At 34.5% G+C, this 27435-nt stretch overlaps 2 protein-coding genes across 3 annotated transcripts in view; one reads left to right on the top strand and one right to left on the bottom strand.

Moving 5' to 3' along the window:
- LOC100366587 (dual specificity mitogen-activated protein kinase kinase 5-like) overlaps positions 1–27435 on the bottom strand; it is a 49808-nt gene that overhangs the window by 5591 nt on the left and 16782 nt on the right. Inside the window, exons 10-15 of the mRNA XM_085507215.1 lie at positions 26353–26421; positions 5964–6045; positions 5445–5506; positions 1797–1845; positions 1460–1584; positions 1132–1203 (exon numbers count right to left, since the gene is read on the bottom strand). Of these exons, the coding sequence (XP_085363341.1) occupies positions 1132–1203; positions 1460–1584; positions 1797–1845; positions 5445–5506; positions 5964–6045; positions 26353–26421 (459 nt within the window). The remainder of the gene's footprint in view (positions 1–1131; positions 1204–1459; positions 1585–1796; positions 1846–5444; positions 5507–5963; positions 6046–26352; positions 26422–27435) is intronic.
- On the top strand, positions 15583–26461 carry LOC144363577 (uncharacterized). Of its 2 annotated transcripts, none has more exons than XR_014931425.1 (2): positions 15583–16032; positions 19350–19416. XR_014931425.1 is itself a non-coding variant. In XM_078014184.2 (2 exons), the coding sequence occupies exon 2, from the start codon at positions 23096–23098 to the stop codon at positions 23939–23941; it is 846 nt and encodes a 281-aa protein (XP_077870310.1). In that variant the 5' UTR covers positions 15583–16032; positions 23072–23095; the 3' UTR covers positions 23942–26461. The 2 variants fall into 2 exon arrangements, 1 of the variants encoding a protein (XP_077870310.1); XM_078014184.2 differs by lacking the exon at positions 19350–19416 and adding an exon at positions 23072–26461.

Here is a 27435-nt window from a genome sequence, read left to right as displayed (position 1 = left end):
GGTTTTAAATTCATTGATTTTCCAGTGAAAACTGAAAATGACACAGTCTCTATACTTTTTCAAAGTGATTTTTTGTGAGCTAAACAACAGACATTAAGGGAGGGAAGTATAGTGGTAGAAAACATCAATAGAGTAGTTAGTTTTGTATGCATTTTTTGAGATAAAACGAAAATATAAATTTGAAGTGTATTTTTGCCGCTAGAAAATAGTTACATGTACCCATGAGGCTTTGTGCAACCATAAGGTACTGCTAAAAACATGATTAACAAATCAACTAATTCCACCCACAAGATGAATTATGTAATTTTAGGAATTTGTTATTCACAACACAAGCTAGTGTTTGATCAAAGTAATTTCTGGTTTACCTTCAGCTCTGGTATTTTAAATAAACATTGGGGACATATACTTTCTCATCCAGCAGAATAAGATGCCAACTATTTAAATAATAAGTTTGGTTATAATGCCGTCTGGAAATTTTCATTCAATTAAAGCATTTCATCTGATAGTATCATGGTGAAAATATATACCTAAATCTTATGTTGACCACAGAGGGCGCTCTTTCAAGAACCATGACTTTTAACATATAGTACATAAAGCACTAACTACTAACTATTGAAAATATGTTGGACTTTTGAGTCAGTTTGGAATATTTAATTAATTTTCAATACAATACTTTTATTATTTATGAAAGAACAGCAATAAAAAATGATCATATTACCACAACAAACTAAAAATAATAAACGATTACCACTGAAATAGTTTTGCAACTTTTTTAAAATAATTTTTTTAACTTTGATAAATGAAAAAAAAAATTTATGTGGTATTTATTGTTCTCGATAAACAATTATCATCAGTAAAACAATGTAAACTGATTTCATTCCATGCAAATCAGTGAAACTTTGTAAGCAGTGAAAATGTTACTGGGGTCTCAAGGACAAAGTCACAGTGACTACCGGTATATTTGCAAAGTACTGTCATCACAAACACCATTAGTCTCCAAATCACAACCATTCCTAGCAGCAAAAATTGAACGGTTTAACACATTGCCTACTGAATTCTCCACAGACATAACAACTCAATGGGAAAGGAAACTGCAGGTAATGTGTTTCAGTTGAGCTGAAAAATACCTACTTCCAATAAAAATACACCAAGACTCCAGACATCTGAAGGAACACCATATTCATCACCAAGCACTCGCTCAGGCTGGAAAAAAAATTACAGAGTTCAGACACTGTAAATATTGACATCAATTCAGAAAATGTGATAAGACGTACTGTATGTACAGGAGATTGCTTATACTATTTCAAAAGGTGTGATGACAATGTCAAGTAATGGTGTGGCATGATCCATGTATGACCTGTGAAAGCACATAAGAGATTAGACAGATTGAATGCATACAACATTTAGTGCAACAATGCATAAAAGAATGTAATACAAAATGTCCATAGATGTGACTTACTGCCATATATGCATTTGTTCCTACATAGGTTTTGGTGATAGAGTTGACAAGTTGAGTGCTTACACCAAAGTCACAGAGTTTCACTTCACCTCTAGTACTGACCAGAATATTAGAGGGCTTCACATCTATGATAAAGACAACATAAAGAGCAATATGAAAGAACAAAATAATAATTATAAACAATAATAACATTTGACAAAATATGGATGAGTGTGAATTTGTCAGAGACATCTTTCCTTCAAATTTACAGGTGGGCATGAAAATTGAGAACAGGTACAAAAAACAACCAAATATCACTGTGTCGGAGAGATTAAATAAATACACAGTACCATCTTACCTCTATGCATAATCTTTAAACTCCATAAGTAGTTTAGGCCTTTCACAATCTGAAAACCAAATAAATATGTATTGAGCATCTCAAACTGTAGAAGACTAACAGAGGGGAAGAGGCTCCCTGTAATATAATTTTAGGGGTACAGTGGCAGTATACACTGCAGCTGTCAGGTTGAATACTTTGTGTGACATCCTCAAAATAACCTTGTTAGAAAACATTGTTGCAGTTTACACCCCCAGCCCCCTTCATTGGTGTGTGAAGTTTAGGACTATGCAATGTACCCCATTTTGGCATATGAAGCCCAAGATTGGGCAGTGTACCCTGCATGGTGTATGAAGTCCAGGATTGGACAGTGTACCCTGCATGGTATATGAAAGCCCAGGATTGGGCCGTGTACCCTGCATGGTGTATGAATCCCAGGATTGGGCAGTGAACCCTGCATGGTATATGAAGCCCAGGATTGGGCAGTGTACCCTGCATAGTATATGAAAGCCCAGGATTGGGCAGTGTACCCTGCATGGTGTATGAATCCCAGGATTGGGCAGTGAACCCTGCATGGTATATGAAGCCCAGGATTGGGCAGTGAACCCTGCATAGTATATGAAAGCCCGGGATTGGGCAGTGAACCCTGCATGGTATATGAAGCCCAGGATTGGACAGTGTACCCTGCATATTATATGAAAGCCCAGGATTGGGCAGTGTACCCTGCATGGTGTATGAATCCCAGGATTGGGCAGTGAACCCTGCATGGTATATGAAGCCCAGGATTGGGCAGTGTACCCTGCATGGTGTATGAATCCCAGGATTGGGCAGTGAACCCTGCATGGTATATGAAGCCCAGGATTGGGCAGTGTACCCTGCATAGTATATGAAAGCCCAGGATTGGGCAGTGAACTCTGCATGGTATATGAAGCCCAGGATTGGGCAGTGTACCCTGCATGGTATATGAAAGCCCAGGATTGGGCAGTGAACTCTGCATGGTATATGAAAGCCCAGGATTGGGCAGTGAACTCTGCATGGTATATGAAGCCCAGGATTGGACAGTGTACCCTGCATGGTATATGAAAGCCCAGGATTGGGCAGTGAACCCTGCATGGTATATGAAAGCCCAGAATTGGGCAGTGAACTCTGCATGGTATATGAAGCCCAGGATTGGGCAGTGTACCCTGCATAGTATATGAAAGCCCAGGATTGGGCAGTGAACTCTGCATGGTATATGAAGCCCAGGATTGGGCAGTGTACCCTGCATAGTATATGAAAGCCCAGGATTGGGCAGTGAACTCTGCATGGTATATGAAAGCCCAGGATTGGGCAGTGGACTCTGCATGGTATATGAAGCCCAGGATTGGGCAGTGTACCCTGCATGGTATATGAAAGCCCAGGATTGGGCAGTGAACTCTGCATGGTATATGAAGCCCAAGATTGGGCAGTGTACCCTGCATGGTATATGAAGCCCAGGATTGGGCAGTGAACTCTGCATGGTATATGAAGCCCAGGATTGGGCAGTGTACCCTGCATAGTATATGAAAGCCCAGAATTGGGCAGTGAACCCTGCATGGTATATGAAGCCCAGGATTGGGCAGTGTACCCTGCATGGTATATGAAGCCCAGGATTGGGCAGTGTACCCTGCATGGTATATGAAGCCCAGGATTGGGCAGTGAACTCTGCATGGTATATGAAGCCCAGGATTGGGCAGTGTACCCTGCATAGTATATGAAAGCCCAGAATTGGGCAGTGAACTCTGCATGGTATATGAAAGCCCAGGATTGGGCAGTGTACCCTGCATGGTATATGAAAGCCCAGGATTGGGCAGTGAACTCTGCATGGTATATGAAAGCCCAGGATTGGGCAGTGAACCCTGCATGGTATATGAAAGCCCAGAATTGGGCAGTGAACTCTGCATGGTATATGAAGCCCAAGATTGAGCAAAAATTAAACAGTGATAACATGTGATAGTGTAGTAGTAGTGTGTATTCACACCTGCATACTTTGCACACTGTAGAGAAGAAACAGCAGTAAATCAAATACAGCTGCACGTATATCCTGTTCAAATATGTGACTAAATGCAGACAAATTTACTAAATGCAAATGAATGAAAAAATACAAAGAAGACAAATACAGTAGTGACAGAATGATTACTTTAATTTTTATCCACCACATTCAAAATTATCTAGACCTCAAAAAAAATATGAAGTGATCTACAATTGTCATCAATTCAAGCACCAATAATAGGATAAAAATATTCAAACCTTTTCACAACCAGATTTGTTTGGCCTAAATTTGTCAGCACTTTTCTTATATTCTTCAATATTTCTGGAAATGAACCCTAATTTTGAAGCCAACATACAAAATTTGAATTTATTTTCAGTTTTTACTCAAAAAATTAGGTTTTTTTGCTCCAATCTTCTGAAGGAAAGTACAGACTATAAACAGGACTATTTTGTGAACTTGTGATGAAAAGAGGGAACTGGTGGTGAAAATGTTAAGTAACAATGAGTTATTTCTCTTTCTCATATAAAAGTTTACAGATGTCAATCTGTCATCTTGTTTATGCAGAATGATGACAAGAAGAAATATCTTCATCACCAACAAATTGGACAGCAGGAAATGGCCAGAATAATGAATAACACAAATACCGTATTTGGTCTATTAAATGCAATCATGTTTACATAAATGACAGAGGTATGTCTATTGTAATAAAAATACGTCATATTTAAATGATTCAACATTGAGTAAATGCAATTATTGGTTCATGTGCACTTCTATCACAAATGTACTCTAACAGAGCAAAAACTATAGATTAGGTATGGCAAACAAAGCTAAAGAAATGACGGGATATTGTGACAAGCACACTGTAACATTCCTAACGGTTAGAAGTGACATAGAATTCATCAATACCATGAAATCAAGGTCATAAACATGTCATGACAATCAAATCGGAATTGCAACATTTCTAGTTCTGTCATCCAGAAGTAACGATGTTTACTTGATTCCTATTATGCTGAAATCGATGCCTACTTTGTTGCCATGGCAATAAAAATTACTAGTTGGATGAAAAGTTCTACTACCCAAATTGTTCACATCCCGAAAGTTACTCCAGAGGCAACCAGTACACTTTGACCAAAGTACTGTAAAACATGTCTTTTCTGCGAGCATGTCTTTCAGCGAATTTAGCGAGAGAACTAATTCGCTAATTTAAGATGTCACTAATGACTTCATTATAAATTCAAAATGACGGCTAAGGGAACATCTTTTTCTCCACACACACACTTTGTAAACAACACAGAAAACCTAATAATCTGGAGTGCTTCCTTATTACACTTGATAGTTTTTCTTGGTTTTTATGGAGTTGATAACAGCGCATTTGTTTTGGCAGGCGACAGACAAGTATTGTGAAATCAACAAAGACAGGCGAGATTTGCTAAATCAACATTTTGCTATTAGTCATTTTACCACAATTCGCTAAAAAAGTGTATCGTTTTTTTAACATGTTTTACAGTAAATACCGGGTACTTAAATATCAAAATCGCCTTATTTTGAAAGACAAATTTTAACATTGAAAATCAAAAATTTGGTACAGCGAAAATGTCACTGTCACAAATTCCACAAATTACTCCCAGCAATAACAGTCAACAGTATATTTTACTCACTGCGACTGCGATTCTTCCCAGGACTGGTTCTGGTATACAGCCATAAATATCAAGTGAACACCCTGGTGGAAACAACACAAACAATTAATGTTTATTTGGCTGACATGGAGGTGGGTAGAATATTATACCAATAAATACCCCACAGCAGTATGTACCATATATACAGAGTTTAGTCTGTGAAACATAAGTATACAAGTCACATGAATTTCAATTGAGGATCTGACAACACAGGATATTAAGCGATAAGCGGTCGGAAAAAAAAGCGATAAAAGCGGGAGGTTGGGCAGAATGAGTACTGTATGGTACTGTAGATTAATTTATTTTCGCTACTTTCGCTGAACGGATGATTCAGTGTAAATAAAATCCAGCGAATATACTTTTTTTCCTATATTTCACATTCAACTATCAAAAATCAGTGAAAATAAATTCCATACAAAACACCCAAAAAACCTTTTCAGCGAAAATCAATTTCAGCTAAAATAAAGTATTTTACAGTATATGAATTATGTTTATACTTGCCGTCCATGTATTGCGTGCAAATTGATATTCTATTTTCTGAGAAAAAAGCACCATAAAACCCTATAATAACGGGAAAGTTACACTGCAAGAAATAAATAGAAGAAACAATTTTTGAGTTTATTGAGGATTTTAGAATATATCTTTATGATTGTCAAGTGTAACTGTGGTGTGGGGTGTGGGGAATGGTAAGGTGTAGTGGGAAGTTTTGAACGAAATGGTTCCTTTTGTTTAGAGTTTATAGTCTTTCATCATCGTTGAGGCCTAATTGATTTATTTATTTTCTGTGAAAAAATGATCAAATACTGAAGGCATTCACAAACTGCATGGTGCATGCGATTCAGTCATCTATGATGTCAGATTGCCATGAGGTTAATGTACAATTAGTTGTGTGTTATACCAAAAAATTATCTGGACCAGTGATACCAAATTCGTTGATGGTGAGCAGATATCTAGCCTAACTCAAAGATTAGCTAGACATTATTTAAATAGCTTTTAAATTACCATATATCTGGATTGAACATTGAAAACATCTTTTCACTACTTATTTTTTCCACAAATTATATACTTGGTGAAAATTCCTTGTTGAAATTGTACACTAAGACTAGTTCAGTATTATCATTTTATAAACAATCTTTTGTTGTTATGAGAGTGACTGCATGTGGAGAAGACAGTGTTTTGAGTGACTGTTGTAAAATTAACAACAAATTACTGTAAAATACTTTATTTTAGCTGGAATTAATTTTCACTGAAAAGACTTTTTGGGCATTTTGTGTATGGAATTTATTTTCACTGATTTTTGACAAGTTGAATGTAAAATATAAGAAAAAAGGTATATTTGCTGGATTTTGTTTTCACTGAATCTTGCTTTCAGCGAAAATAGTGAAATTAATTCCAAGCAAAAATAAAGTATTTTACAGTACAATTAAGTCATTTAACACAATTTGGAAACGTGGAAATGCTAGTAATTTGTGCTATTGTTATTGTTATTGTTGTTTCTCTGGTAATTAAACAGAAGATGTTCATTTATTATTTAATCTGCATACTGAAATAATTGATGACTAGAATTATGGTTTTTGTATATCTAAAGTTCCTGAATCAAAGCCAGCTGAGAACCCATAGGAATTGAGCTACAACATGATGTATGTTACTGATACAACATGATGTATGAGAACGTAACCAGTTTAATTTTGTTTTACTGCCTGGAAAAGGCAATACTATAAGTACCTTTTATACCATGTTACTAAAGAGGAAATAAGATATATTAGTTCAATCCAAGCACAGAAATTTATAGTGTGAAATAAAGCTTTTATCAGAGGTACATTACTTGGGGTTTGCAATGAGCATAGTACTGTATGGTGACATCATATCAAGATCCCATTCAAGTCTCATCTTGTAGATAGCGAGACTGGTGCTACGACCTTCTGACATGACATAGGCGGTTTGTAATAAAACAATAGAACATGTATTACCACATTCATAGTGAAAAAATGTAATACATCGAAAATGTACAGAAAATATAGTTATTGTAATCCGTCATATCGTGAGCAGCTATTTTGATCCACCTGGACATCCCAGTATCCTTGTTACCTCGGGCATACGCATTCGCATATTTCTGAGTTGGAACGCTTATGCGAGAGCAAGATTGAAAAAGGATCTTGGTATCATGTCACCGTTGTTGCAAACCCCAAGTAATGTACCTCTGCTTTTATAAAGAAAACGTGAACATCTTTACGGATACAGAGTGGTTAGAGAAGTGTGTGACTAATCAGTGCCCATGTCAAAGGGAAATATGAGATGTTCATGGTAGACAAAGGTTATGACATCATATCACTATTCATTGACCAACACGAAGCAGTTTGTAATGCTTTTCCAGTAGCAGCTAGCAGACCAATTCACTGAGAGTAAACAAACACTTATTATACAAGAGAACTGGTGATGGTTGTAGAATCATAACTGCCTCAGCTCAAAGATTGTTATGTAATACAGGGGAATGTGAAAGGAAATGTATTGTAGTGTTACCTCTGTGTAATTTACAATATATCTGCATTAACCTTCACTGTAAAGGACAATATGGGAGTCGAAAGCAAGGCTGGTCAAATTCTGCGAAATAGTAGTTAGAATTTCCAGATACGCAATCGACACATTGTGAGATATCAAAATATGGATGATAAACAGCAAGTGATATTCCAGTGATGTAGTTGGAATTGAAGCAAAGGAGTGACCTATTAATCCATGAAACATACTCACACATATCCATACATATCATCCTGTCTTATTGTGTGTGGGCAAAGCTGTCATGCACACAATCGGAAAAATATGTTATTACTGGAAATAATTATGAACAATAAAACTGAAAATAAAAACTATGAACAGTTAATAAGGAAAATATGTGATTTGCTATGCAGTTTCCAGAAAATTATTACAAGTCCCAGAAGTGCATATGAGCCGTCAAAACGTACAGTTTGGTGACAGAACCCAAGTCACGGCGAATACTCTCTAGCAAGTCACCCCTCTAAAAACGTCATTACTGTGCCAATGACATTGAACTTTGCTCTTCCATAAAGCAGCAGTTTCCATCTTCAAATAATCAAAATAAACTTGATACCCTGGGGAAGCATGTCTATTGTTTAACAACGACTGTCCCAGGGGATGTTCGTCTTCCCAATTTCTCAAGATAAACGTCCCAGGGTTGTTTTGTGTACTAGAATGACATGTTTATTGTACCATTTCTTATATTAATTTCCATTGCACAAAAAAAAGAAGAAGCAAATACTGTTACTGAAGCACAGAGTTTGCATGAATTTTTCTCCCCGGCCATTCACGCAAACTGCAAACAAAGTCTTTTACCTCATCCATAATAGTTGTTGACACTTTGCACCCGCCTTGATGGATGTATTGTGACGTATTTTGACCCTGGATTCTGACCTTGCGTTCCGGCTACATGTACTGCCCTTTCATACCAGTTCGATTTCCTTTCATTATTACATCCAAATGTCATGATATTTAATATTTAAAACCAACCTTTATTTCACAGTCACTTTAGTTTTCACTTTTCTAAAATTATTTTACTGATCAAAAGACTTTTCACTTCCATCATGCAACCTCCCATAGTACTTCTGCAGACACAGCGGCGATTGCCAACATATCTACAAATAACCTCGCTCTCAGGAGCTGAGGAGTCAAAAGACTTTCCACTCCCATCATGCAATCCCCCATAGTACTTCCGCAGACACAGCGGCGATCGCCAGCATATCTACAAATAACCTCACTCTCTCGAGCTGAGGAATAACGCATGAATTTACAGTTTTATATATTCTAGTTTACTTAGCCTTCTCTTCATAACATCGCAACCATGGTTACTATAGTTTTCAATAAGCCCATAGAGCTATTTTTTAATCCCTGTACTTGAGTTAAAATTCTATGGTGCCAAATGAGTTAACACATGGTAATATGACATAGAACATATACTCATGACAATGGATAGCAAATAGCTGGACAATTAAATTTGGGCTGACTGTTTATTTGCCACATAAAGTCATTTTAGCTGAAAAAAATAAATGGATTTAAGAATATGGAAATTTAAATTTGAAACACTGATTTGATACAAAAATATGCACATTAGTGGGGAGGGGTAGCACTGATTTAAATTTGAAAGGATGATTTAATACAAAAATATGCACATTAGTGGGGAGGGGTAACACTGATTTAAATTGAAAACGATGATTTGATACAATAATATGTACATTAGCGGGGAGGGGTAACACTGATTTAAATTGAAAACGATGATTTGATACAATAATATGTACGTTAGTGGGGAGGGGTAACACTGAATTAAATTGGAAAAGATGATTTGATACAATAATATTTACATTAGTGGGGAGGGGTAGCACTGATTTAAATTTGAAACAATGATTTAATACAATAATATGTACATTAGTGGGGAGGGGTAGCACTGATTTAAATTGGAAATGATGATTTGATACAACAATATGTACATTAGTAGGGAGGGATAACACTGATTTAAATTTGAAACAATGATTTAATACAACAATATGTACATTAGTGGGGAGGGGTAACACTGATTTAAATTTGAAACAATGATTTGATACAACAATATGTACATTAGTGGGGAGGGGTAGCACTGATTTAAATTGGAAACGATGATTTGATACAACAATATGTACATTAGTGGGAAGGGGTAACACTGATTTAAATTTGAAACAATGATTTGATACAACAATATGTACATTAGTGAGGAGGGTAACACTGATTTGAATTTGAAATGATGATTTGATACAACAATATGTACATTAGTGGGGAGGGGTAGTACTGATTTAAATTTGAAACGATAATTGGATACAACAAATTGTACCGGGGTACATAGTTGGAAGGGGTAACACTGATTTAAATTTGAAACGATGATTTGATACAAGAATATGTATATTAGTAGGGAGGGGTAACACTGATTTAAATTGGAGACGATGATTTGATACAACAATATGTTCATTAGTGGGGAGGGGTAGTACTGATTTAAATTTGAAACGATGATTTGATACAACAATATGTACTTTAGTGGGGAGGAGTAGCACTGATTTAAATTGGAAACGATGATTTGATACAACAATATGTACATTAATGGAGAGGGGTAGCACTGATTTAAATTGGAAACGATGATTTGATACAACAATATGTACATTAGTGAGGAGGGGTAGCACTGATTTAAATTGGAAACGATGATTTGATACAACAATATGTACATTAGTGGGGAGGGGTAGCACTGATTTAAATTGGAAACGATTTGATACAACAATATGTACATTAGTGGGGAGGGGTAGTACTGATTTAAATTGGAAACGATGATTTGATACAACAATATGTACATTAGTGGGGAGGGGTAGCACTGATTTAAATTGGAAACGATGATTTGATACAACAATATGTACATTAGTGGGGAGGGGTAGTACTGATTTAAATTGGAAACGATGATTTGATACAACAATATGTACATTAGTGAGGAGGGGTAGCACTGATTTAAATTGGAAACGATGATTTGATACAACAATATGTACATTAGTGGGGAGGGGTAGTACTGATTTAAATTGGAAACGATGATTTGATACAACAATATGTACATTAGTGGGGAGGATAACACTGATTTATATAGGAAACAATGATTTGATACAACAATATGTACATTAGTGGGGAGGGGTAGCACTGATTTAAATTGGAAACTATGATTTGATACAACAATATAAAAATTAGTGGGGAGAGGTAACACCGATTTAAATTTGAAACAATGATTTAATACAATAATATGTACATTAGTGGGGAGGGGTAGCACTGATTTAAATTTGAAACGATGATTTGATACAATAATATGTACATTAGTGGGGAGGGGTAACACTGATTTAAATTTGAAACAATGATTTAATACAATAATATGTACATTAGGGGGAGGGGTAACACTGATTTAAATTTGAAACAATGATTTGATACAACAATATGTACATTAGTGAGGAGGGTAACACTGATTTGAATTTGAAATGATGATTTGATACAACAATATGTACATTAGTGGGGAGGGGTAGTACTGATTTAAATTTGAAACGATAATTGGATACAACAAATTGTACCGGGGTACATAGTTGGAAGGGGTAACACTGATTTAAATTTGAAACGATGATTTGATACAAGAATATGTATATTAGTAGGGAGGGGTAACACTGATTTAAATTGGAGACGATGATTTGATACAACAATATGTTCATTAGTGGGGAGGGGTAGTACTGATTTAAATTTGAAACGATGATTTGATACAACAATATGTACTTTAGTGGGGAGGAGTAGCACTGATTTAAATTGGAAACGATGATTTGATACAACAATATGTACATTAATGGAGAGGGGTAGCACTGATTTAAATTGGAAACGATGATTTGATACAACAATATGTACATTAGTGAGGAGGGGTAGCACTGATTTAAATTGGAAACGATGATTTGATACAACAATATGTACATTAGTGGGGAGGGGTAGCACTGATTTAAATTGGAAACGATTTGATACAACAATATGTACATTAGTGGGGAGGGGTAGTACTGATTTAAATTGGAAACGATGATTTGATACAACAATATGTACATTAGTGGGGAGGGGTAGCACTGATTTAAATTGGAAACGATGATTTGATACAACAATATGTACATTAGTGGGGAGGGGTAGTACTGATTTAAATTGGAAACGATGATTTGATACAACAATATGTACATTAGTGAGGAGGGGTAGCACTGATTTAAATTGGAAACGATGATTTGATACAACAATATGTACATTAGTGGGGAGGGGTAGTACTGATTTAAATTGGAAACGATGATTTGATACAACAATATGTACATTAGTGGGGAGGATAACACTGATTTATATAGGAAACAATGATTTGATACAACAATATGTACATTAGTGGGGAGGGGTAGCACTGATTTAAATTGGAAACTATGATTTGATACAACAATATAAAAATTAGTGGGGAGAGGTAACACCGATTTAAATTTGAAACAATGATTTAATACAATAATATGTACATTAGTGGGGAGGGGTAGCACTGATTTAAATTTGAAACGATGATTTGATACAATAATATGTACATTAGTGGGGAGGGGTAACACTGATTTAAATTTGAAACAATGATTTAATACAATAATATGTACATTAGGGGGAGGGGTAACACTGATTTAAATTTGAAACAATGATTTAATACAATAATATGTACATTAGTGGGGAGGGGTAACACTGATTTAAATTTGAAACGATGATTTGATACAACAATATGTACTTTAGTGGGGAGGAGTAGCACTGATTTAAATTGGAAACGATGATTTGATACAACAATATGTACATTAATGGAGAGGGGTAGCACTGATTTAAATTTGAAACAATGATTTAATACAATAATATGTACATTAGTGGGGAGGATAACACTGATTTATATAGGAAACAATGATTTAATACAATAATATGTACATTAGTGGGGAGGGGTAACACTGATTTAAATTTGAACAATGATTTAATACAATAATATGTACATTAGTGGGGAGGGGTAACACTGATTTAAACTACAAAACTAAACATTGCTTCCTGTTTGAAAATTATGTCAAGCTGCACACTAAAATAAACTAGATTTTCACACAAGCAATATACATAGAAATATACTTTTATGTATACATGTATGTATCACACATGTTAAAGAGCACTTCTTGGCATAGAATGAAGGTAGCCCATTCATATTGAGTGTCCTGGCAACAGAATTCTAGGTCAACATTTTCTGTTTAGAAATAAAGTGAAGAAAGCATTAAGCTTAGTCATATACAATCAGACATATCCACGTTGCCAAGTTTACTCAATAAAGCTTCTATTTAAAAATTAATATAAAATGCATGGTCAATACAATAAAGACTTCACTAAAAAACTATATTTGTCTATCATTATATTTTATGCCCACAATGTTATAAGCTTGTTTAAATGTTTTTAGCACTAATGAAATCCTTTTTAACAGATTATTTTTAGTTCCACTCTAGTTTATTAAAAAAATTGTCAGTTAATATAATAGTCAGATTTCCTGATAATATTTTAGGTCAGGTGTTATAAATTGTAATTGAGTGGTTTCAGGAAACTTGGTTGGAAATATGTCATTGCTATATGGAGTGTTTTTAGCCAAAACAAAAACAAGTCTATACTGAATTGTTTGGATTTTTTTTTTCAATTATTTAAATCTAAGTATTCAATTATTTTAATTTTATTTTAACAATTTTATTCAAAGTTTATTCAGTAGAAGATACAGAAGTTGTCAACAAGGTATAAAATAGATTGTATGCTTTGCTTGAATCATTGTGAGAAACTCGTAACACATATACAGCTGTCTGCAGAATAGATAATAAATGAACACTATCTTCAGCATTAATCAGGCCAATTATGTTGGACACCCATGACAGCATCAGTGATCACCACACAACCTCTTGAACTCAGACCATGACAAGATATATTGGAGGGGAGATAATAAATACCACAGGGTGAAAAATAACTCATTTCAAATAGATGAGAGACAAAGACAAGACTAACAAAGAGAGTGTAACATATTTGCAAAACAAACATAACAGTATATGTTGTCAGAAAGTCCGCTGTAAAAAAAACAGGGGCAGCTTTATTTAGACATTACTTCATGAAGCGAGTGATCCCCAAATCAAAACTCTATTGTAAATTGTGTAATTTTCACAGCTGGAAATTTTCAGGGCTTCAGGATTCAGGAATTCATGAAGATTTCATGAAAGTCACTGACACTAAATTAGAATTTTTTACTGCTACAAAAATTTTTAGATTTCACTGACTCACAAAATTGAAGAGGTTTAAAGTAATTCTCACTTCCAATTCATAACATTTAAAAAAAAAACTTTAGTAGTATATTAACTTCCATATCACTTGCATTACTGTGTTCTGGAAAGCCATTTTAAGACATCCCAACTATTTTTCAAATGCAAGGCCTGCTTTATTCAGGTTGTCCTCACAATGGGAATTGTAATACTCAGTCTGGATTTCTTTCAGTCATGCTACAACATGTACCAGAATACTGACCTGATATGGACAAATTAAACTCAATTTATGTCACCACCATGCTAGTGTGGAACACAGCAGTGCTCATCACGCTACATAGCCCGCCTCTAACAAAACAACATAGAAACATATACAATAGGACACAAATAAAACCTTACATTTGACCAAGTACACCCATTTAACTATTGAAATTGCATCTGAAAAGTAGCGAGAAGTCTGGTAGCTCAATAACTACTCACAACACTGATTTAAGATAAAAAAAGATATTACAACTAACGTCAACAAGTATGCTACTGAAAGAAAAATGTTAGTTATTGTTTTTATCCTCAAACATGGAGTGGAAGATTTCCAAAGGTGCATCGATCTCTTTGCCCCTGGCTATTTAAGTCTACCTTAGGGTGGCTGTTCACCAATGAGAATACATCCAATGTCTAGAAAATAACCACAAAGTAGTAAAGAGTTTCTCTGTATTTTTCACTTGTGTTGACTCAAAGGGGTTTTTCATATGTAGAACAGATGTTATGACTGATTCAGTTAGTTGTCTATTGAAAGCAGATTGTTACGTACAGCATAAATGAGTACAGTATGAAATCAATTACACCAAGCCCAATGAAAGGATAACAACATAAAATGCATTGAACTATACATTGGATTCAAGAACTGAATTAGTTTTTAATTCCTCTCCAAATCCTTTCCAGGATCCCTAACAATTTGATAACAAGACTCATCAAAAAAAAGAAAATAAATTGTTTAAAAATAACTGCGACTGGTGGTTTCCAAGGAAACGGTACAGGGTATATAAAAAAAAAATAAAGTAGCAAAAGACAAGACAGTGAACACAATGTCAAAGGTTGGGAAAGTCCCAATGTGGTTGGGTTAGCAAGTAATTGATCAGAAAGCTAAAGAATGAATGGACAGAAGAAAGAACACACTATCCAATCAGGAAGCCTTGAATGTCATTGATGTTTATCATATCTGTGCATTGAAATACGAGGGTTTACTCTTCTCAGCTGGCGATTCAGTGTGCTGTGTCAGTCTGCATGTCCTGAAATACGAGGGTTTACTCTACGCTACTCAGCTGGCGATTCAGGCTGCCGTCACTGTGCATGTATGAACCACTCTTGGGACGATAATTAATTGATACACTTCACTGAGCTGGAGCAGTAACGGCACAGTGAATGATTCACAAACTTTGGAGCTAATTTACATACAAGGGTGACACGGTGCGGAGAAAATAACATTTTTATTGCATATGCTGAAACATCAGTTATTTATTTGACCAGTAGTCTACAAGTACACTCACTGTGCAGGGCAACCACCAAAGATCACAGTGTGAAACTTACGCCAAAATCGTGACTGTAACAACGCTTGAATACCGACAGCTACAGCTCGCCCCAAAGCATTGCACTCGGTGAAGGAGGAAGAGAAAAAGCAGCAACCTTGTTTGCTGAGTATATTTGTACAGGTAAGTTACTACAACTTTCCAGATCTTGTATCACAGTGACTGCTTGAAATCACTTTAAGTAGTGAGTGTCAATATAATTATAGGATTAGTGCATGAACTGATGGATATCCTTTATGATTCTTCACTCAAACGTTTTATTACTAAGTACTGGACGCAAAAATTGAGGCAAACTTTTTTGCTTAAAGCAATACATAAAATGAGATGGTCAGATTTGGGTATACATTAACTTCATACTTTAAAGTAATATTAAGCTGGCTTTAATAATTACAATTATATTGCAAGGTTTTCTGTTTTACTGTAATTGAAATTACAACTCTTAAGCTTTTATTTAGTGACTTTCTGAAGTGTAACTAAAAGCTGGTAATTTGTCTATTAACTGAAAGAAATAACAAACCCACCATGAATACCACCAGTATATAGCAAGAATACCATGTTTAGTTACGGCTTATAAACATACAGCCATACAAAAAGACTCACAATGTCCCGAAACAAAAAGAAACATCATTTCATCGTGGATTGCATATAAAAGCAGTGAGGTGCCAGCAGGCATGTAGTGTTTGTATTTTCTATGAATTTCACTAACAAATGGGACATACCCTCAGCCTCCCCGCCACAAAGAAATATGGAACCTTCTAAAAATTTAGTATTGAATAATTTCACAGCGTTATTATAGATTATTCATTTTAATGAATGCACTAATGTATGAAAAAAAAGTCCGGTCTCAAACGTATACAATTCAGGTCTTTAAATAATCGCCTACTCCAGAAACACAAAAGCTGAAGTTATCTCAATCCAAAAGATTTTTCTTTTTATATATTTTTTTTTGGATAACACAATTTTGTTCAAAGCGTGTCTAGGTCCTTTTCATTGGAATTCAACAGCTCTATTTAAGCAATGACACAAATCCTGCTTTCTCACTTCTCAAAAGCCATTGATTATCATGCCTTTCAGCATTTTGTATCACTTATAGGGAGTTGCTGATAAGTTGATGCTAGTGCCAACTTCAGCTGTGCGAATCGATGCGAGTGTACGAGTGTTGTGTGTCTACCGAATAATTAACTTAGTTGCAGTGCAATTCAAACTGAATAAGTGTATGACGGTGGTCTAATGCATTGATGGATTACTGAAAAAAAGACCAGTTAGTGGAGAAAAAACAGCAGGAGACGTATTGTTAATGCTACATGGGTGGTGCAGTATTATAGTGTTGTGAATGCATTCAGAGATTTGTCTTGGAAATTTAAATATACTATGCAACTAACAATTTTAACAAGGAAACAATTTACAGTAAATTAAATTCCTTAAAAATAAGAGATACAATTTTTAAGTAAAATGCATTCCATTTGTTTAATTTTTCATTATTATGTAATTATTATGATCTACAATAAGTATTGTGTTATTAAAAGTTTATTATAATCAAGTAAAATATAGAATGCTGGTTTGTAATTTATTATGGGTTCTCCATGGCAACCGTGTAGTAGCGATAGCCACTGCAAGAGATACAACAATCTCTATTAGGTGAAAACAAGTTTTGGATTTAACCTTAAATGTTTCTGTGCTGAAAAACCCCTTTAATAACAAGGTGTGTGGGGGTCAGGATTACAGAATGCACCAGAAGATGTGGTGGGAGAAAGCAGCTAACATGGAATTATGCATGGTGGTTCCAGTTACAATTAAAACATACCAGAACAAGTCGAAGAATACAGTAACCAGCAAGAAGCTTTAAAAAAAAGCACTTAGCAAATAAAAAAAAAAAATAAGTGGTTGTGAACAGTATACAATAATCTTGTCTTGCAAACAAAAAAATCTTTTCATTGGTGGAGAAATTAAAGTGTTTTTTATGCCCGATCATGAGCCCTCATTACTAAAAGATTAGACGGCTTAGCGTCAAACAACCATGCTTATTTTTGTCATCTCCGGTCAGCTGGAAATCAATGGTATGAAAATGACACAGATCAGGTCTATTGTCTGATAGTCTTTGTCACAAGTATTCTCTATTCTTCTGTTATAGTGAGCATTTTAACATAATCAACACAGAATTTGGCCAAGATTAAAAGCGGCAGGTTTTTATCATGCCATTAATGAAAGGGGCTAGTTTTTAGTTAAAGTATTACCTAGGTGATCAAAGAAGGTGTCCGAGATATGTGGAGGTGAACATATTTGAGGGCCAGACCAAACCTAAAACTTTAAGCCATGTCAAGGGCCAAACCAATCTTAAAACTTGAAGGCATGTCAAGGGCCAAACCAATCTTAAAACTTGAAGCCATGTCAAGGGCCAAACCAATATTAAAACTTGAAGGCATGTCAAGGGCCAAACCAATCTTAAAACTTTAAGCCATGTCAAAGGCCAAACCAATCTTAAAACTTGAAGCCATGTCAAGGGCCAAACCAATATTAAAACTTGAAGGCATGTCAAGGGCCAAACCAATCTTAAAACTTAAAGCCATGTCAAGGGCTAAACCAATCTTTTAAAACTTGAAGGCATGTCAATGAGGAACAGACCACAGATCTTTGTCAGTGTTAAAAATTCTCGTAATTCTTCCAAAAAGCATTTCAATTTATTGAATCAATTATTTCCACGGAAATCGACATGTGTGTGTGTTTGTATTGGCCAGGTGGTTTTAACTGCAGCTGTGAAGTAATTCATGAAAGCTTGAATGAATGAATGAAAAAATATGAATTAATGAATGAAGGGATAGATGGATGGATGTTTGAGACACCATTAACTACTGAGTCATCTAATATACATGTTGTATTTTAGAGATCTACTGTCATTTATTATGTTATGTATTTGCTCTCCTAAGAAGAACATGTTAAAAAGTTAGCATAAATGAAACATACTATGGTATATGATGAAATTCAAAAAATTTTACGTTGTAGTTGTAGTGATTTTTGTGAAATTTTGTCTGCGTGAATGTCATAAAATCCTCAAATCCTGACAATTCTTAGCAGCAAAAATTCTTCAATTCTTCCCAAGGCAGTTTTTGTCAAAATTGGATTTCTTTTTAATACTATTGAAAGAAAAAATTGCCAGTGTTCGACTTTTCGCTGGGCATGAATGAGTTGGCTTTACAGTATTACTTTCTTTACAGGTTTGTGGGAATACGATTTTAGTTTATAATGCATCTAAATCTCAAAAAAATTGCAAAGCTAAAAATGGTTTAGAATTTAACATTTTTTTTTCTTAATATTGCATTCTTCGCATTAAATTATATCAGAGAATTGTTATCATTAGACGTCAGGGGCATTCTCGATTTTGAAAACAGCCCACCTAAACTCAGTCCATCGATGCCATCTGTCACCAAGATACATCCTTTTAGATTTCAGAATTAAAGAAGAATTCAAGCCATTTGAACTACTTTTCAATACAAAAGACAAAGAAAGAAAAAGGCCAAACAAGTAACTGGCACCACTCGACACATTTATATGTGGTTCAACAACTTTATTTTTATAAAATTGAAGAATGCAACACAAGTGACAATTTGATTTTAAAAGCACTCTTCCTATAATCTCACTGGGAATTCAATTACCGTAGTCACAATTGACCCAAGCAGTGACACTCGGCAAGGTCCATTCTAGATAAAAAGTAAGTTCTCAAAAGATCTCTTTTTTTCAATGCATTACCTAGCATGCCATTTACCAACATGAATCAAAATACAATTATCTACATTAAAAGTACCGGTACATTCATTTAATTGATTCCGTCTTAATCCAACGATGATGTCAAGAATCTCTATGGTGTTATCCATTAGCTTTCGTTCTTCATCATCGACTGATGGTGACAAAAAACTCACGACGATCTTGCAATTATGCATTCATCCCATTCGCAGCTGCCCAGTACACAAAAGATTAGAGTAATTTTCCGTAATTTCCATGGTAGTTAGCGAGAAAGAAGAAACCCTTTCAGAAATCTGTTTTGCTTCCCACTTACATAACTCTATAAGTAGAATATTTGGCAGGATGATGAGTATACTTGTTTTCATTGAAAATAATTTATTGTGCCAAAACTGTACTCAAGATGATATCACAGAGATTGAGAGGGTTCAGTAATTGAGGTTTAAACAAGAAAACACAAAAAATAGAAAGACTCTGTAGAAAAGTAGGAATTTTTGCTTCCCAATTAAATGCATGTTTGAAACAGGTGCTAAAAATAGAAATGTTATGAAATGATGAAGAAATGAAACAGAATGTTTGATGATGTGAAATGAGGTGCTATAAGCGCGACTTGGATTGAGAAGTGTGTGATGAGAGAATCCCTTAAGCTAGCCTGAGGACAGACACACCACAGAAAGCCATAATTTATGTGAATTCATGCGAGACAGACTTGACTCCAGACCGAGACATTCAAACCAATTTGTTACAGTTTCAACAGATGAAAAGATTAGAGAAAAGATCTCTTTGGGTGTAATCAAGTAAAAGATGTCTTTATTTCCAATCACATCACAGCATTCAAAGTCATGTTTCTGAAGAGTGCTATATGAATCTGACATGAATAAAATAATTATACTCAGAGTTCTTAGTTTTAACAATACCGATATTATATGAACCCCTGCACAATTCAAAAAAGCAAGTTGAATATTCCTTTGATAAGAAAACCAACAAAAGTTTACTGTTCAGTGGGGGAGCTAACTTTCATGATAACTTCTAGCACTTATTTTTAATTATACTTCAAAAATATTTGTTTCTGAAAGTGAATTTGCACCCCCAAAAGTACCAGGATGTATTCACCTTTAAAGAACATGCAAAAATCCTTTTTATTTGGTTATTCATATTTTGTTGAAAGGTTCTCATTACTTAAATGTTAATTACTAAACACATGGAAAGAATCAAATCTGAATGGAACAAGTCAAACGTTTTATTCCGACATACATACCTCTTTAAGTTTTAGAATCTATACAACATAGTAAAAGTTTCTTTATGTTCTTTAAATTATCAGGAGATTTATAGTGCGTTACTAAACAACATGAACTGACCAATGATTTCATTTCAAGCCAATACACAAATACACAAAGCAGTTGGACATCTGGTACAAGGACTGATACGAGACTTAATAAACAAATACCATTATTTCTAAATTGAATGTTGTGTGGACAAAAACACAGTGAGACTATACTAAAAGAAATTCACCTTGAAGATAAAACATGTGGTACTGTGCTTACATTGTATTTAACTGCCAATTAACCACAAATGATAATGGCATGCTGTAATCAGTCGCATATGCATGTACTAGTGTTTTTAGGGTTACAGGGCAAATAATTCAATAACTTTAAGGAGTTGACTTTCGTTACAATTATTAATTTAAAAATTCATTTAAGTAAATTCAATTATTATACATCTGTCACCGTAATGCCATTAGTTACAGTGTGTCGTAATTTTGCTGTATTTTTCGGGGTATTTTCATCCTACCATATGAGGAAAATATGAATTCCAAATATGGAATGATTACGCAAGTCCTCTAATAATAAAAACAAACATGGCTGTTACGAAGGTTTGACCGGACTCCACACAAAGAAGTTCGCTGATTCTGTTCTAAACTTTTTGGATTTCAGCATTCCATGATTTGGAAGCAAAAGATGTATAATAATGAGGTTATTACGAGGATACCTCAAAGTATGCACTCAGACAGTACACTGTCGCAGCGACCTCCACTGCCGTCGGTCAATACTCCCGCTGTACTGTCTTCATGCATATATTGAGGTATTCTGGTAATAACCTCATATTATATGATGTAAAAATTCAGTATTTAATTAACATCATAATTCTATTATTAATCTAGACACTGTAGAGATTTGCCATTGATGTATCCCAGTATGTGTTATGCCATGGTTTAAAACTATAAAATACAATTCAAATACACAAGCAGAATTCAGAATGATTTTTTTATACTAAGTAGAAAAGACTGCAACCGATTTTAAAGTTCATGCATTCCATTTCGATCTAATAGCCATGGCTGTAATTTGTTACCATTACACTATAGTGGTACATACACGTAATTATTTTAGCAATAATAATAGATTCCAGAAAATTCGATAATCCCCCGTTCCTTCACAAAGTTCCCGATTATCATCACTTAGAGCAACTTGTACAATAAATGCCGACTGGTGATCTAAAAATAAGATTGCATGTTTTTATTTTATCTTATAAATCTTCATAATTTTTTTTTTGATAAGCAATTGCTCAATTATCTACAAATGGGCCCATTAAACCCATTTAGAAATGAAAAAAACAATTATTACTATGTAATACAATTGTGGACACAGGAAATAGACAAAGACTTATTTTAAATTTGTGTTTAGTATCATGTTCCCTCTCTGAATCGCACTCCCCGGGGTACTCGTATCTTGATGTAGATAGCTGCATTCAGCAATTATCGTAAATCGTACATTTTGAAAAGCCACCCAGCTGTCGATCGGGCCATCAGCAAACAGGATACATTCAAAACTGAATGTGTGATAAATTTTATGTTCTTGGATTTGTTTGATTGGAAATTGTGCATTCATCTATTTTTCTATAAAGTCACTTTTTTAAAAAAAAAAACCCACCGCCTGTCTGCTTGGATGAAATAGGCTCTTCTAGATACAAGACACACTATTTGGTAAATACTAGTCAACATGTTGGTCATCTACCTTTGTTGATTTGTTCCCCTTGAATAAATATTTACTCTAGGCTTGCCTTTCTTCTCAATTGTATTCGCTGCTGTGTGACTGTTATACAATCTATGCCACACTCCCTTTGGGATAATTAAATAACAACCGTAAGTCACTACTGTAACTGGCGTAAACCGAGAGATCCAACTACAGTGAGGAATGCAAACAAACAGTAGATCGCATAGCTGAATGCAATTGAAAGAAGCATTGAATTTCACGAAAATACACGCCTGTTGCTTTTTTCAGTCAACCAACAAAAGTATGTACATTGGAAATATCACATCTGGGTCGGGAAGTGTCTCTTTGCATTATATAAACAGACAGCATGGTTTAAAAAATGCGATCAGCTGGTTCATGCCCCATTGTTTAATTTTATTTTATTTTCTTACTGACAGGTTTATTTCCAAGAAATACACGACATGAATCAATCATTAGCAATAGTGATGTTAGTAATTTCAATTCTTCAGTGCTATGGCAGCTTAGAGGAAGATGATGGTACAATCAAATACACCACAAAAAGCAGGCGTAGAAAAGATCGTTGTGAACCATGCTGTGAACGAGGTGAAATGGGCGTGCAAGGTCCTCCTGGATCTCCTGGAGTTCAAGGAATGGCTGGTTTTCCTGGCAATAATGGGGTACCAGGAATGCCGGGAATGCATGGACTGAAGGGTGAAAAAGGAGAAAAAGCTGAGACCACATGCAGCCAAGGTGATCCAGGTGCACCAGCTAGTAGAATTGTTTCAGCAGGAATGCCTGGACCACCGGGTACACCAGGATTACCCGGTGCAAAAGGTGAGCAAGGTGAGCAAGGACCCAGAGGATATAATGGACTGCCTGGAGCATCAACATCAGCTTCTATCAAATCAGCATTCACTGCAGTTCGTACTTCTGATCTGATTGGTCACACTGATCGTGGCAAAGATATTGAGTTTGACACAGTGATAAGTAACCTTGGTGGGCACTTTGATGAAAAAAGTGGCCGATTCACATGTGCTATTAATGGCACATATTTTTTCATATTTCATGTGGCACATAACCGAGACACCCAGGTATTCCTTGTGAAAAACAATGATCGTAAAGTCTCAGTGCATGGTGATTCTGGTAACACGACCCGGGAGTCATACAGTAACAGTGCTGTACTACAGCTGATTATTGGTGACCAGGTCTGGTTAAAACTGGGAGGAATGCATTCTCTTACCAGCAATACAGAAAGGCTCACTTCATTTTCAGGTTTTTTATTGTTTCCTGACCTTGGAACTGTGTGATAAGGATTTCAATAAAACTTACAAATTTGGAGTATAACAAAGTCACTGACAATTCATGTTATGTTATCTGTTTTAAGAAGAAATGTATATAATGGCCATAAAACAAAATTACCCTGGTAGGTATACAGAAACATACAACCTCCCACATGATGAAAAAGAAAGTTTGTTATGATTTCATCGGTTAACCAATATTTATGATATCATCTGTTTACCAATATTAGCAAATAATTTTTTTGGATTAATCAATATTTATGATTTCTTTTGTTATCCAATATTTCATCAGTTTACCAATATTTATTTTATTGGTTTACTATTAATAATAATAACTTTATTACGCAACTTAACCATCTGTGGGTTTAGTGCGGTAAAAAATGATTACAAAAGACAAATAAAATAAGACACTAAAATTAAAATACACTGAAATTCAACAAAAGAAAGAAATAAAAATTAGAAAATTACTGAAAAATTGATTAAACACCAGCAAGGTTCTCCCAGACCACAGTTACATATTCAACTTATCATAGGTCATGCACGTAGAAAGAAACACACACATAATAATAAGGCCATGCTGGCAGATAAAAACAAGTGTTTTGAAAATCAACCTATTTCTGTGTGTTGTTGCATTCGCATTGTGACATCTAAATCTACTTTGAATTCACCTTATTACCAATTCAATACAGAGGTGTATGTATGCGTACAAGTTTCGAACTGGGTATAATTGATGTAGTTTTTTATGGTGGTTAAGGAACATGCAGCGGATGTACTTTACTTAAACCTTGGTATGGACTTTTTTCTTGTAGGCATTGATTTGCGCAAAACAAAGTTGTTTCTGCGGACTTGTGCACGTTGCATTGCGAATATGTTATCAATGATCTCACTCATAATGAACCCTTATCTGACACATATGTGTCAAGTTCACAGTACTTTTCTTGTTGTTTGTCTGAATGAACTGATTTCATAAATAAGTACTTTATGGCAATAAGTAGAAGTATGAATCTGTTGTTTTTTATTAAAAATAAACTTGCTTCAGCACCTTTTATATGAAATTATTTTCAATTCTTTGCTTAGACTGACTAACATTTCCACATTTGACTCAAGATTAAATATGATCAAATTAAAAATGCTACTTCTGGAATTTAGAAAGGTATGACAAACACAAAATAAATATGATTAACAAATTTTCACTTTTCTTTTAAAATTTTAGGCAAGTTTTGGTTTCGGTGACTGAAAATGACAGAAAAATTACTAAAGTTACAAATCCTGATAAAAACATCTAAATACGTTTTTTGAATTTAAAAATGACATGATGAATGGGCACCATCCCTGTAAATCGCAAATATGTCTCCAAGATATATGACAAATCAAACGATAATATTAACTACTTGCTTTCTAGGTCAAAGTGTTATATCATTTTGATCAAATACTATTTCGTCCAAAAGGTAATATCACAGTAGTTTCACTGTTTCAAATTTCTAGATATCACATTAAGCTACCATTTGGTAAATGGGATTTCATCTACTGTATATATATATATATATATAGCTACCCATAATGCACTTGTGAAATATGAAATATATATATTCAAGAAAATACATTTATAAATTAGCCTAATTTCAAATTTATGTTTATTATTATATTATTATTATAGTATTGTTTATTAATTCAAATGAGTTATCATCTAATGTTTATGTATTATGAAGTAATCTTTTACATATTGGTCATATACAACAATGTTTTTATTTGTACTTTTTACTCATGTTTTCCGTGAAGACTGTAATAGATGTTAAATATAATAGGCACTCGTAATTTTAAGAAAGCTGCTAACTGCACATTTGTGTTGTATCTATAAACCCAACTGTCTGTAGACTATATTTTTATGTACAAATACAGAACAGAATATATGTAATTATTCACAAACAGTATGTGGAGTGGTAACATTGATGGTTTTTTGCTGGATGTATGACTGAAAATGAAAAATGTTCTATATTATAGTTTTAAATTTTATTTGTTTTCATAACACTGTACTTGCTCCATGTGCAAGTAATGTATTGTCCATTATGGCGTAGCTGGTTACCATGATTACGGTATTTCGTGTCACGGTCACTGAAAGTTATCATCAAACTCAGAAATGTAATGAAATAAAAGTCACTTTATAACTACAGTGTATTTTAAATCTGTACCATATGTTGGGTCTACTTGAGAAAAATCTAAGAATTATACTCAACAACTGTGGGAGGCTAGAAGAAGATATTTATCGACAGCAAACCAAAAAACAGTTCATTATATAATCGTAATTTGAATGTAACTAAATAAATATCTTTTATTTGTTTGTTTGTTTGTTAAGCATAATGATTTCTATGTTTTTGCTGACATTGTAGCAATTTGTATTTCATTTTGTTGTGATTCCTTACCTTGTACAGAATTTGTAGCTCAGACATAATTTGTTTTTGAATTTCTGGAGTAATATCTAGTGGAATAACCTGAAAATGTAATAAAACATGGAATATAAACATCAAATAACTATGGAAAGCGTCCTCTGTTGACAACAAAATTCAACGCAAACATGAGGCCAATTTCAATGAAGTCAGATGATCGGTTGTTCTTACATACCGTAAACGCTCTATTAGTTTGACTACCTGATACAATTAATTATTGTTTTGTTTTTTCTAGCAACTCAACCACCTAGCAGTAAACAGTCACATTCCAATGATACCAAATTACCTTTATGTTTCTTATTTTCAAAAATAGACAAAATTACATTTTTGTGGTGGTCGGCCATATTGAATTGAATCACAGGTTCGTGGTATACTACACATGTGCTAAGACCAAACTGAAACAGTCATTGCATTCCAGAGAAACTAACATGGAAAGCAAGATATAAACGTGACAGTCCCCACCTTTGAAAAAGATATACCGGTACATGGCCTTAAATATCATGACAAAATAAAGTTGATAGTATTGTATCAACAGAAAAATTAGATTTATTCCGATGGAATTTTTCCAGTCCACATGTAGGATTGGTTGTGAATGAAGTGCATTCAAATATTAAGAGGAGAAAGCAACACAAGAAATAACCATCATGTCTTGCCTATCTGAAACAGAACAATACAATTTTCTACATACTTTCAACAAAAAATGGTCAAGGCTTGTCCTGGAAATGGTTAAGAAATTAGAAAACAAGCAGCCTATCAGCTGAGATAGCTCCGCTGTTAGAAATGCACATTTCAATTAAAGATATCATCACAAAATGAACAAATCTGAGAGAGGTCCACCCGTAGTACCTTTATGTATAATAATATAAAATTAGTCAAAAATATACTAGTAATTTTTACCAAAAATGACAAAAATATTCATCAAAATTAGAGAATTAGAGATATCATCACGAAATGAACAAATCTAAATTAGGTCTATCTAAAGTACATAAACACCAAGTCAAAAAAGTAAACAGTTGGACGACGGTGATGGACGTCAGCGACACACAATATGATAAGCTA

The sequence above is a fragment of the Saccoglossus kowalevskii genome, chromosome 13 (genome assembly GCF_978046115.1).
Source record: "Saccoglossus kowalevskii chromosome 13, keSacKowa6.1, whole genome shotgun sequence".
Classification (NCBI taxonomy): domain Eukaryota; kingdom Metazoa; phylum Hemichordata; class Enteropneusta; family Harrimaniidae; genus Saccoglossus; species Saccoglossus kowalevskii.
The sequence above is the reverse complement of the archived record's forward strand: the minus strand, read 5'-3'. Positions and strand labels throughout refer to the sequence as shown.

Excerpts from the sequence above, each read along its gene's own strand:
- LOC144363577 (XM_078014184.2), top strand. The coding sequence starts at position 23,096 with ATGAATCAATCATTAGCAATAGTGATGTTAGTAATTTCAATTCTTCAG.